The sequence below is a fragment of the Aythya fuligula genome, chromosome 7 (genome assembly GCF_009819795.1).
Source record: "Aythya fuligula isolate bAytFul2 chromosome 7, bAytFul2.pri, whole genome shotgun sequence".
Classification (NCBI taxonomy): domain Eukaryota; kingdom Metazoa; phylum Chordata; class Aves; order Anseriformes; family Anatidae; genus Aythya; species Aythya fuligula.
Window position 1 is genome coordinate 4,772,235 of NC_045565.1, and position 12,886 is coordinate 4,785,120.

The window sequence follows — 12,886 nt, forward strand, 5'->3', positions numbered from 1 at the left end:
GTCACGTGGCGGGGGCGTGGCGGGCGCGTGGGCGGGGCGTGCCGTGGCGGCGCGGAGGGTCACATGACAGGGGCGCGGGCCGGGGGCTGGTGGCGCGCGGCGGCGGCGGCGGCGGGCAGCGGCCATGGTGAGTGGGGGCGGGGCGGGGCCGCCAACCGCCGGCCCTGAGGGGCCGCCTGAGGCGGGGGGGGAACGGCCGAAAAACGGGCGAAAAACGGGCGAAAAAGGGGCTGGAAAGCTGTGGGGGCGGCTGCCGGAGCCTTTATTCCGCCTGTTCTCGGCCTCTCCTGCTTGGGGGAGCGCTCAGGCTGCCCACCTGCCGTTGCTTTCCTCAGAGGATCTGAGGGGTCCCCGAGCGGGCTCCGGTTACCGGGCACGGCTGTGTGGGGGCAGCCGGGGCTGCCTGCCCCTTGAGGGAACCCCCGGGCAGTTCAGGCTTGTGGGGATCGCTGTCGTATAGCTCCGTGTTGCACCATGTCTTGTGAGACGTTACTCGGTGTTCCTGCTGCTAGGCAGCTCTATTCATATTAAACTGTATTTTAGATTTGTTTTTCCGTTTATTACTAATCAAACAGTTAAAACTTGAGGTCCCCATAATACCTTGAATATGTGAGTGTTTGCTCCTTGAGGTTAAATTGGTGAAACGAGGGTGACTGTTACATCTATACAGAAATCCACCAGCTAAAGCCGATGCTCTTACTGAGAGCCAAGTGTAACTTCTCAAAGCAAAATGCTTTCTTAAAAACATGACATTGTCCTGAATTGGCAAAGCGTTGTCTGCTTCAGAACATCAAAGCAGATTAGTGCCTAATTCCTAGGAAAACTCTGGGATTTCACACCAACCTTGTCGAGTTTCCCACAGAGCTGCCAAACATGTTTTTCAGTTTCTCGTAAGAAATGTTTGTGCAAGGTCAAAGGATGATCATCCCTGCTCTCTTGTCTGATAACGCTCAAAAGTTGATGCCTAGAGAACGCTGCTGCAAGGTGAGGACAGACAGTTACAGCTTACAGCACATCGGTGCCTGGAGCAGAATTACAGGTAGACTTACAACATGCGAGGCATCTGATGGCAGGGTTGCGTAGTTAAGGTAGATTGTGTGAAGAGCTGCTGTCTCCTGAGCCCGCTAATGCTCTCTTTGTTCCCGAAGAGAATTACAGGGCGTAGGAAGAGGCAGCAAATAAAAGTTCCTTATTGAACTTTGCCAGCCAGGAGCTTCTGTAATATTCCCCTGATAGCTGTTTCTTCTCACCTCGCTTTGCTCCATCATTCCTCTTACTTCTGGTCAGCGTGTTGCTGCTGTTCACGCAGTAAGTTACAGTGGGGATCAAACAATGCGTATTTTTGACGTAATAGCTCAAATCCTCACCCAGGTGGAAAAAAATTAAGATTTTTTTTTTTTGTGCGTGTGGTTAGAAGGGATTAATTTTTTCAAAGTGAAGTTGCTGGTTTAACAGTAAATGCCATGAAATGTTGCAGCGGCAGAAACCAAAGTTGTGTTTCCAACGGTAACAAGTATTTATTAGCATCTTAAGGTAGCAGTAATGATGGTAGCTATGCTGCATGCTTTAATACTAAATGTCACACTTTTGTAAGTACAACTGCTGCTTGTTGCCGTGATTGCAGTTACTCGCTAGGTGAACAACTGTCTTCTGTCAGTGCTGTATCTTGGGTCTTTAATGAAGAACGGCTTCGTAATTTCATGGAAACACGAGTGTTTTTTCCCAGTATATGGTGCACAGCTGCAAGTAGATCCTGCATTTAAAATGGGGTGTCCTCTGTGAAGTAATTTACCTAATTCTTGTCATTCCAGAGTTTTCTTGGAGGCTTCTTCAGTCCCGTTTGTGAGATTGACGTTATTCTTAATGATGCTGAAACACGGAAAACGGCAGAAATCAAAACAGAAGATGGTAAAGTGGAAAAGCATTTTCTCTTCTATGATGGTGAATCTGTTTCAGGAAAGGTAACTCTTTTTTTTTTTTTTTTTTTTTTTTTTTTTTTGAGTGGCAATTAATTACTGCACTGATTGCTAATGCATACAGGAAATGAAATGAACAAACATAAGCAAGCATGGCCATTTCAGGTTGTGTTGGGTCTGAAAGGAAACACTATTTTCCTGTAGCTGGTCTCTTTAACCATAGTTATTCGGGCAGCCGACAGAACTGAGCCTTTTCAATGTTTTGTTCATGTTTGTTTCTGATAATCTTTTCTGGTCTTCCTATTTCTATGAATAAGCTGTTTGTGCAACCATGTGCAATCCTCTCACTGCTTCTGACAAGAAAGTTATTCCAAACTGGACCCGCCCTTCCCCTTGAACTCTGAAATCCACAGCTCCCATGTGTGTAAGAGCAATTCTTGGCTGGTGCAGCCAACCTGCTTTGCATACCCTGAAGCTAAGCCTTACATTTTATGCCCTGAAGTGGTTTCTGGAACTACATCAAAGGGGCAGCATGTTACAGTTCAGCTGGCTGTTGAGTCAACAGGAGTTCTTGGTGGGGAAATGCAGTTAAAATTACCAGAGGGATTCCTCATCTCTCAGAATTCCCCCACAAGAAGTCCTTGCTATCACTGGTTTTACTGGAGTCATTCTCTGAATATTTCTGTTAGGATTCACTCTTCCTCCAAGAAGCTTGGGCCAGCTATTGGGTTCTAGGACTGACTTCTAAGTACCTAGTTCAGTCGTGACTGACTGATTATCACTGGGCACCTTTCTGCTCTTTAGTTATCTTTCCACGTTACGAACTTGCTTCTCTACAAAAATCCTTTCAGGGATGTGAAACTCTTGCAAGACAGGCCTCAAACTCGAACAGAAGGAACTGGCTTTTGCATGTTCACTGACCTAATGACTTCTTGCTTATATCAGCAAGTCCTGAGAGATGCCTGATGAGCTTTGACTAACACCAGCACAGTGGGATCAGGGGTTTTGGGAGAACAGTAATTTACAGGGCAGCTTCCCTCTGTCTCTTCCCTTCTTTTCATCACGGATGTAGACCATTCAAGTGATTTCTACTCGGATATCAATGATATATTGGATTTTAAGCTACAGGAGTTTCTCTGGTAGTAGCTGCCCAGCGCAGAAACATTGATTCGTCTCAGACTAATGCTTCTATTTCTGCTGAGGAAAGGATTTGAGCGCACTTGACTTGAAAGGAATGCATCTAATGGGAGTTCTTCTGTGGACTTCCAAATGTTTTGAAGCTCTCTGCCCTCAAAGATGGCCAGGAGGTCACTGCTGGCTTCTCTGAGCTCTACTGAAGCTAGGGGTTGGGTTCCTAATTGTGAGGCTCAAAGGTTTCAAGGCTGCTTACTAAGTTCAGTCTCATGGATGGCTAGATTTTTCTCAGAGGCTTTAGTGGGGCCTTGGTTATGCTTAATTTTTTAATGAGCTGTTTGACTCGGTTCTTTTCAAGCTCAGGTAGTGCTGTTGAGAACAGTTTGCAGTTTTTAAAAAGGAAATTGTATTAAGTGAAAGTATTAACTTTTAACTGTTGCTCTTTTCTTTTTTTGCCTTTGTAGGTGAACATCTCCTTTAAACAGCATGGGAAGAGACTAGAGCACCAAGGAATTAGAATTGAATTTGTAGGACAGATCGGTGAGTTTTGAAACTATGAAGGGGATGTTAGGTGGGTGTGGTGTGTGCAGCTTTGCATATGTGACTGTCAGCAGTTCGGCCAAACCATTGCGACCTGATTGGGTTAATAGATGACAAGTGCCAAAGGAAGATTGTATTCTACTAATTTTAACACAGGTGACATACTAATTTGTGCTAGTCAGAAAATCACTGGAAGGAAAGATGTGTACATGTGAGGGAGAACTGGGCTGGCAAGTATTTCTTCTGGCTAAGAGCTTGATTAAGAACCACTCGAGATTTCTGAAAACTAAACTTGTAACCACGATGCACATTGTTTCAGCTTTATGTATTTCAGTCTATTCACTTGTAACTTACGAATGTTCTCTACTAATTATAGGTGGTGAATGACCCTGTTTTGAAAAACCAACTCAAAACACTTTGTTTTTTTCTTGCTTGTGCTTTTTGTTCATGTTTAAGGTTTCAAGCCAAAATATCAAGTGTACCTATCGTGCTAGACTTCTTAATTCTAGTCTTGAATTCTGTCTCTGAAAGACAAGAGAGAGAAAAGAAATGATGGGACAGCCTACAGTAAAACACTTCTGCAAGTTATTCTCTCTTTTAGAGAAGCAATAAGTAGTTTTGTATTGTTAACATAAAGTAGCGTTGAAGCTTCACAGGATCTGTGTGCTTTTTAGCAAGATGATGTGGTATTGACATAATAAACATAATTATCTTTTAACTGTATCCAGATCTTGTTTTGAGCTGTGAAGAACCTTGATCGTGTCTAACCTCTTAGCAGTCCAAATAACCTCAGCTTATTTGAGGCTGATGCTGAAATCCCTCCTTTCTCTGTTAGAGGGCTGTTTGCATTGTCGTTCCCCTTGGAAGTAAACCTGACTGAAAAATTGATGTAAAATTGACTTTTGGGTTGGCATTTAACAGATTGCTCCGTTTCTGCTCAGTCAGTAGGCTTCGTTACCCTTCGTGTGAACCCTTGTGCAGCAAGTATGACTGAGTTCTGACACCTGCTGCTTTATGCTTCGAGGATCTGATCAGTGGAGCCATAACAGGCTGGTAGAGTGGAACAGCAGTGCAAAGGAAATGAGGTGTTGAGAAGCTGAGGAGAAAAAACAGAGCTCCCATATGTCAGCTTTGTTCAGCCTGTTGTCTGCCCTCTAATAGTTGTATATATGTTCATCTACTCTGGATGACTTGTATTCTCTGAATGACTTCAACTTGATGGAGTTTATCAATTTTTATATTTTTCTGGGTCTTTCTCTTGTGCTGCAAGTTTAGAAATTCTCAAGGATTTGCACAGGAGTGGCTTAAGCCACTGCTTATTTTACTTGTTCGTAATTCTTTGTATCCTTTCAAGTTTTAATATAGTTAATACAAGAAACATCCTGTTAGAGTGACTTCTCTCTGCACTACATGGAGACTAGCTTTAGCTGCATGTCACAAGTATATTTTAAACCTGCTCTTCTGAGTACTTCTCTGACTGGCACAAAAAATAGTGGACATGCAACAGGAAACAGACTTTTTGTTATTTAAATGCTTGCCATAGCAAACAAAGCACACCTTTTATTTCTGATTGTAGCAGAAAATAAGCAGTTACTAGTGAACATATAAGTTTCTGTCAAATTTGCAGTGATAAACTGTCAAGTTTGTGTTTGTTTGTTCTCTTCTGGAATGCTTCAGTCTGTGCACAACCACTTCAACTGCCGCTTATGTTCTTACCTGATGTTCTTAGGTGTGAATTGTGGAGCAGCTTTTATAATGCGCTAAAGTGGGTAGTCTTTCAATGACGATATTATAGTTCTCTAACTTTTTATCTATGTGAGGATTGCATGGCACAGAGCTACAGATGAATAATAATCACAGTGGTCTGGCCTAGTGACTGGAGATTTGATTCCTCTGTGATACTGGTGTGTATATGCTTATGTCTTAAGAACTTGTTTTCAAATGACCAACTTATACCAGTGGTCACGATAAACCATTTAATAGGTGTTGTTGGCCTGCAGGATACAGTTTAGGATCACTGGCATGTCCTGAAGCAAAGCAAGATTAGCCCATTAAATTTTGTACTTCCAGCAGTACACATCATCAGCCAAAACTGAGCAATGGCCTTTACAAAGGATGCAAGGCAAGAAATACTTGATAAAGCTAGCTAAACTGTCATTTAAAGAAAGGGAGGAAAGAATAAATCCTATGTTAGTGAAGCTTCAAGTATGTGTTCTTTTTCACTGTGGTTGGCTCTTTAGGAATACTTACTGTAAGTTGCTACAACAGAAGGTAACTTTGAAAAGCCGGATAAAACATCTGGTTAAATGTGTTGCTCACATCAAATTACTTGCTCTTGTCTTCTCCCATCTGCTCTTGGCAAATTAGGGACAGTTTTGTTTGCTAAAAATAAATGCTGAAACCCACTTTCCTTTCCTCTTCCTCAACTGTAGAGCTCTTCAACGACAAAAGCAATACCCATGAATTTGTGAACCTAGTGAAGGAACTTGCCTTACCTGGAGAACTGACCCAGAGCAGAAACTATGACTTTGAATTCATGCAAGTTGAGAAGCCATATGAATCATACATTGGTGCCAACGTCCGACTGAGGTTTGTAACCCCTAGGTCTTCTCTCCCCTCCTGTCCTGCTGGATATTTCATAACTTAGCAGTTGTGCTTGTCACCTTCATACCTCCCCACACCTTGGATTTCAAATCATGTTTAACAGTGAGTACTGTGCCCTGTTTCATGGTGTTGAGAATAGTCTCTACTATGTTATTTGGAATTGCTCATATTACAACACGATGTTGTTTGTATAGATCAAACTCTTTCAGGTCAATCAAATAAAAACAGTCTGTATCTTTCCCTTTAAAAACAACTTTTTTTTTTTTTTTTTTTTTTTTTAACCTAAAAGCACTGTCTTGTATTTTGGTGTCTTTCTTTTCTGCTCGGTCTTAAAGATAATTTACTGTGGTCTTTGAAAGAATGATCTGTATGTCAGAACATGAAGATGTTTGCTTATGTAATTCTGGTTACCTTTTATGGCTTGCTTTCTAGGTATTTTCTAAAAGTGACAATAGTGAGACGACTGTCAGACATGGTGAAAGAATACGATCTGATTGTTCACCAGCTTGCTACCTACCCGGACGTAAACAACTCCATTAAAATGGAAGTAGGCATCGAAGACTGTCTTCATATAGAGTTTGAATACAATAAGTCAAAGTAAGTGAAACTCTAGAATGAAGCACGTTCAGGTAAATACTTTGGTAGAAAAGGGTAGGATACGGAATACTTGATGAACAGTGTGGCACTAGGGAGTTGAAAAGGAAAGCGACACTTTCGGTGATTTTGGTATTGAGCTGTCTGGTTACTAATTATGACGGCTTTTCTTCTCTGTTCTGCCTTCAGTACTAATAGGAAGGTCACTGCAGATGCTTAAGACTTGATTTCTGCATTTATGATTTTTGAATAAAACTGCAGTACTTCATTTAGCAATACTGCAGTGATGGAAGGTGTTAATTGCACCAGTGTGGCTGAGATACTTAGCTTGGTGGGGAAGTGAGGTCTGAGTAATGAAAGGGCAGATAAGGTAACTGCCTGTAGAAATTGATTGAAGAAGGTGTAAAAGTGTTTTTTTTTTTTTTTAATTTAACGAACCCCTCTTGTTCCCTTCTTTTGAAGGTATCACTTAAAGGACGTTATTGTTGGGAAAATTTATTTCCTCTTAGTGAGAATAAAAATTCAGCACATGGAGTTGCAGCTGATCAAAAAGGAGATTACTGGAATTGGTAAGAGAAGCAAAGCCCAAAAGATGGGCTTCTTCCTTACTTGATGTTTGACTACTATTTGCATTTTGTGCTGCAGTTATCATGCTTGAGGTCTGTGGCATTGTCTTGGGGCTTTGATGTTAGGCTGGCCTCACGAACTTGAACCAACATAAATGGAACCTTTTGCAAAAAATATACAGCAGCTTAAGCAGCTTTGAAGGATAACAAACAAGGGAAGAGGTGCAAAATGCATCCTGAAGACCTCTCTGCCTCTGCAGAGTAAGGCTAGTGAAGTGGGCTTGGTAAAGAGTGGCATGAAATCTCTCCTCTGCTCTAGAAACGTATTATTTTCAGGCAGCCTAAAAGTGATATCATGAAAACATCTAGGGGCTTTGAGGCAGAAACAGCTCGATTATTGCAGGTTGGGCTTGCACACTGTGGGACTAGGAAGGCAGTAAGGTTGTGGCTCACGACTTCCTTCCCGAGTGGCTGGGGCCCTAGTGAGTTGTTTGCGTGGAGATTCAAGGATGCCTCTGTAGTAAGAGAGGAATAGCAGAGAGCTCTACTTCATTGCTTGCTTTGTGGCTAAACTAGGTAGTGCTGCATCCCAGGCACTGGAGAAAGGTGGCTCTTTGCTGGATGGCCACTCCTCTGGTTTCTAGTCTGGTTGTGGCCTACCAGTGTCAGGCACTAGCACTGCCCATGGAACAGAACAGTTTCACAAACCTTACCCTGCATGCTAGTCCTTTATTATTTAAAGCCTGCATACTGAGGGCTCCCTCGAGGCACTGGCTACTGCCTCTTCTGTGTCAGTGCTGGGAGGAGATACTAAAGAGTAGTTACTCTGTCTAGGAGTTGGCTTTGCTCACTTTAACTGTGTGTTACTTAAATACAAAATAAAGGCAAAAAATAATCTGGTGGTATGTAATTTAAATGCTGCAGACTAGAAATTGCTGTGATAAAGCTTTGTAAATATGTTTAAAACTGAAGCATGTGTTCTCAGAGTGATAACTTATTTTATCAGGACCGAGTACCACAACAGAGACTGAAACCATTGCCAAGTATGAAATAATGGATGGCGCACCAGTTAAAGGTAAATATTTGTGATTGTATTTTGAAGGGTAAATGTTCGTAGTTAACTGCCTAAAAATATGTAGGTTATGAGACTTGTGTAAACTCTTCTTGGAGAAAACAGCTTTCTACTTATGTTGCTGTAATAATATTGGATTTTCCTATTTAAAACTGGCATTTTCACTAACTTTAAGAATTTTACTTGGGACCCTAGTAATTCTTACACTTACCATTGAAAATTCTGATTGATCTATTTATCACTTCTGTTTAAACCTGACTCTCTGATGTAGATCAGCTGTAGAGAGTTCCAGATGCAATTTCTTTTTGTCCTGCTTGGTTACCACGCTTCTACTGACAAAAATGCTTCCGCTTCTGATTTCATACTCACCTGAGTTTTTTTTTTTTTAATTTTTATTCAAGCATTCCAGCTCTGAGCAGTTACTGCCTGACTTCAGGACTCAGACATGCAAGTGCTTGTAGGTGCCATAGGTGGCAGCAGTACTGTGAAGGTGCTTCAGTAGCACAAGATAGTGTAACTTAGGTCTCATCTAAGTGTGATGATCAAATTTTAATCTAGACTCCCACTTGCTTGCTGCTACTAGTGGGTGCTGGTTCTGATGACTGTGTGGAAGGCTCTTAAATGATCTGAAACCTAATGAGGTGCAAGTGACTTACTGGTGAGAGGACTCTTGTCCTCTTGCCTCATATATTGGAAGTCTGGTGTTCCCTTTTCCCCTGCAGAAACAAGAGGCACAGAACTTGGGAAGGTGCCTATATTTCACATGGCTTCCGAGACCGTTAACATTACCCAGTTTTCAGGAACTAATTGCAGCTTTCCTTTTCAAGGTGAATCGATTCCTATCAGACTCTTCTTAGCGGGCTATGACCCAACTCCTACAATGAGAGATGTGAACAAGAAGTTTTCAGTGAGGTACTTCTTAAATCTTGTGCTTGTGGATGAAGAAGACAGACGATACTTTAAACAACAGGTATGGTCTATTGACTGCAGAATTCTGGGGTGTTTTGCATGCTGCTTTGGATATTCTGTACATTAGAGTGTATATTCAGCTATGCTTTGTGTATGGCATAAATATTTTTGCTGTTGAATGTATTGGAAGCCATATAGAAAATATTAGCTTGCTGAAGGAGGTCCAGGAGGAAGTCAGGTATGACAGATAATACTTCAGCAAGGATATAATGCTGAGTGCCTTAAAGCAATCTTGTATTGTGAATGTAATAAATGGCTCAGTCTTCAAAATAGGACTATAATCAAAGTTTACAATTTATTAAAGGAATAGAGGTAAGCAAACAGCGCTGGGTGTGCCGGGAGTGTCTCCTCCACCAAGACGCACACCAGTTACATCAAGCAGCTGATTTTTATGCTCCTAGGCTAATACATATTCATTACTACATTTTTAAAAAAACAGGGTTATTGTAATTAGTTTCTGGAATCCAAACCCTCCCACTGGAGCATGCATATCAGTCTCTGGTGGTCTCTCTGGGGGTCTCTCATGCTGAAGGCTCATAGTCTTCCTCCCTCTTGTCCTTTTCCTTTGTCCAACTTGGCTGTATGGCAGAGACTTGTGCAACATTCCCTGCAAGCTTTGTCTTTTAGTTGTTTTTCAGCTCTCCCCGTCTCCTTAATCTCCTGGCCAGATATCAGAGACTTGCATAGTGTCCCATGCAATAGTCATAATAGTTAGCAGTTATTCTGAAACCCCCCAGGTATCAGAGACTTCAAGGAAAAACCTATAAATACATTTCCCTTCAAGCCCTCTATTGACATGAATTGCTAAAACATTCCTTTGCAAGATACAAGAATTATATACATTAACCACTCTGTTTTTCTTTGACTTGTGGTTATACAAGGGTATGTAAGACAGAAGGTCACATTCCACATACCATGTGGCCCTAGCATTGTGCCATACTGACACGAATCAGATGAATCCAGACAATATACTTTGTGGCCAAAATAAGTTATCGATGCATTTCTGTGCTCGCTCTTTTCTACCTACTGCAGATAATGTCCCTTCCCAGCATTATCTCAGGTTCAAAACTGTAGTAAGGTCAAGATAATTGACTGAGAAATTAACAAAAGCTGAGGACCCGTTAGGGGAAAGAAATAATGAAAAAGGTCACTGGAATGAAGCCATGTGGATTGTGACAACATATTTTTCTTCTAAAGAATAGACAAGTTGGTGTATGTGGGAAATGGAAGGTAACTGGAGCATACAACAGCTATGATGGGTTTGGGATTTTCAGAAAAGGAGGAAGAAAAATCTCTTGACCCTTCTAAATAGCATCAGACGGAGGAGTAGGATTGTTAAGGAAGAAGTGACTGCTCAGTATTGATAAGTTAGTATTCAGGCAGTAACTAAATATGTAAATTGTCATCTTTCTGTTAACTACATAACAGGAAGTGCATATGGAAAATACGGGGATCCAGAGGTTTTTCAAAAGCCTTTTCCTATTCTGTCTAGGAATTTATCCTAATGATAGTTGATACTTCTGGCTTAATGGTAAGTGGCTGGTTCAAAAGTGTTTGCTTCCTCCTACAGGAAATAATTTTATGGAGAAAAGCACCTGAGAAGCTGAGGAAACAACGAACAAACTTTCACCAGCGATTTGAATCTCCAGAATCACAAGCATCTGCTGAACAACCTGAAATGTGAACTGGTAGGAGGTGAAAAACTTTGCAATGCTTCAGCAGGTTAAAGATGGCAGCAGCCTGTGGGGAAAGAAGGCCAAAATTCCCATTACAACTGTCTTCCTTCGTCTTGCAGTGCTGCATTTACCATACTACTAAAACATTCTTCAGTTAAACATTCAAGTATGTATATACCTTTAAAATAAAGTGCTTTCTCAAACACTGGAACTTTCTTAAGCTATTTTATACTGCACATTTACTTTTATTTGGTAATGTTATATGCACTTGGATATGCGTAAGCTTAAATCTAGTTGTTTCCATGCATGGTAGGCTGGTGTATTTGATTTTGCTGATCACCTATACAGTGAAAACAAAAGCATTTCCCTTCTCATGTTGTTTATTGCATGTCTTTTTCCGATGTTGCTTATTTGCATTTGTTTTGTTTTGAAATGGCAGTAAGGCAAATGACTAAATCACACTAAAAAGGTTTATGGTGGACTTGTCCTAAGACTTCTAATGACTGTAATAGACAGGGTTTAACTCAAACCGCATGTATATGCACTATGACTATAACTGGAGCCTTCAGACACCTTACCAAGGTTTCTAAGAAGCTTTGAATTTCGGTAGCAAAGAATGTTAGAAAACATCTTTGCTCTCTCCCCGCCCCCACCCCCAGTTCTGACTTTGCCATTCTTCCCTTAAGCCTTTCATCTGAGTCGCTCCTGACTGTTGGGGGTTCATTGCCCGGTAACGAGTGACTTTGGAGATGTTCTCATGATTTCACCTTTTGGGTGGCGAGTGGGTAAAGTATCTGAACGTAATTCTTTCTCTCGTTGATGAAATAAACTCTAGTAACATTGATTATTTTGCGAATGCACAAAATGTGGTTCCTTCTGGTTTCATGCTTCTACTGTCTTCAATTTTTCCTCATTGTCTTGATAGGAAAGGCAAAACATCTTCAAAGGACAACCTCGTCCTCATCCATCTAAGCCCGTGATGAGGGTAAACATGCTTCTTGTGCTCTTCTAGAAAGGTATTTTCAAGCCAGGCAAGCCTCAAAACTGTTAGAAGCTTGTCTAGCACAGCAACTTGTTTGTCTTGGTCATCTTGTATGCATTTAGTGTTTGAAGAAATAGCTTAAATGAGTTAGCCTTCATCTACTCACAGTTGAGCATGTAGTCTGTTATCAGACACGTGGCTTGGGCAGAAACTGAAGCCTGCTGTGTGGAAGGCTACTTGCGCTTGTAGTTCACTTGGCCTTTAAACCAAGACTTCTCAACTTCAGTGCAAGTGTCATTGGTAACCTTACTTTATGAGTAAGCAAATTACTGAATTACTTTTCTGTAAGAACTGTTTTCTTACTGTGGCACTTTGATAAAGCAGACAAAGATTCTGTGTACTTTATGCTAGAATACTTCTCGTAATATGAGTATCTTTGAGAGCAAACTTAATTCCCTCATGTAAGTGCCTGTATGGAAATCTAAAAGAATAAAGTAAAAAAAAGCCAAATATTTTCATGGTCACTTGCATGTTGTTATCTGGAGCCTATTCTAAGAGATTTTGAAAACTGATTGTATTTAACCAGCCTCAGATTGTGCAACCATGTATAATAAACAAGAAACATACTGAGCTGCTATTTCAATTATTAAAATAGCTGTATTCTCACTACGCATCCGGCTCGTCTTTGCTCGTCCTCCCGTGTTCGGGGCCGAGCCCTTTCCCTTCCGGGGCAGCCCGGGCCCTACCCCCGGCCCCGCTGCCTCACGGCCTGAGGCGGGCCGTGCCGGGCGCATGCGCAGTGCGGGCGGTGGCGGCGCTGCCCTTGAGGCGGA

The 12,886-nt window shown here is 41.6% G+C and overlaps 1 protein-coding gene across 1 annotated transcript; it reads left to right on the plus strand.

The window, feature by feature from the left end:
- The first annotated feature begins 93 nt into the window (after nucleotides 1-93).
- VPS26A (VPS26, retromer complex component A) lies at nucleotides 94-12,683 on the plus strand. Its single transcript, XM_032191356.1, has 9 exons — nucleotides 94-127; nucleotides 1,812-1,961; nucleotides 3,515-3,590; nucleotides 6,023-6,179; nucleotides 6,627-6,791; nucleotides 7,251-7,357; nucleotides 8,361-8,429; nucleotides 9,254-9,396; nucleotides 10,966-12,683. The coding sequence occupies exons 1-9, from the start codon at nucleotides 125-127 to the stop codon at nucleotides 11,077-11,079; spliced, it is 984 nt and encodes a 327-aa protein (XP_032047247.1). The 5' UTR covers nucleotides 94-124; the 3' UTR covers nucleotides 11,080-12,683.
- Nucleotides 12,684-12,886: the final 203 nt, after the last annotated feature.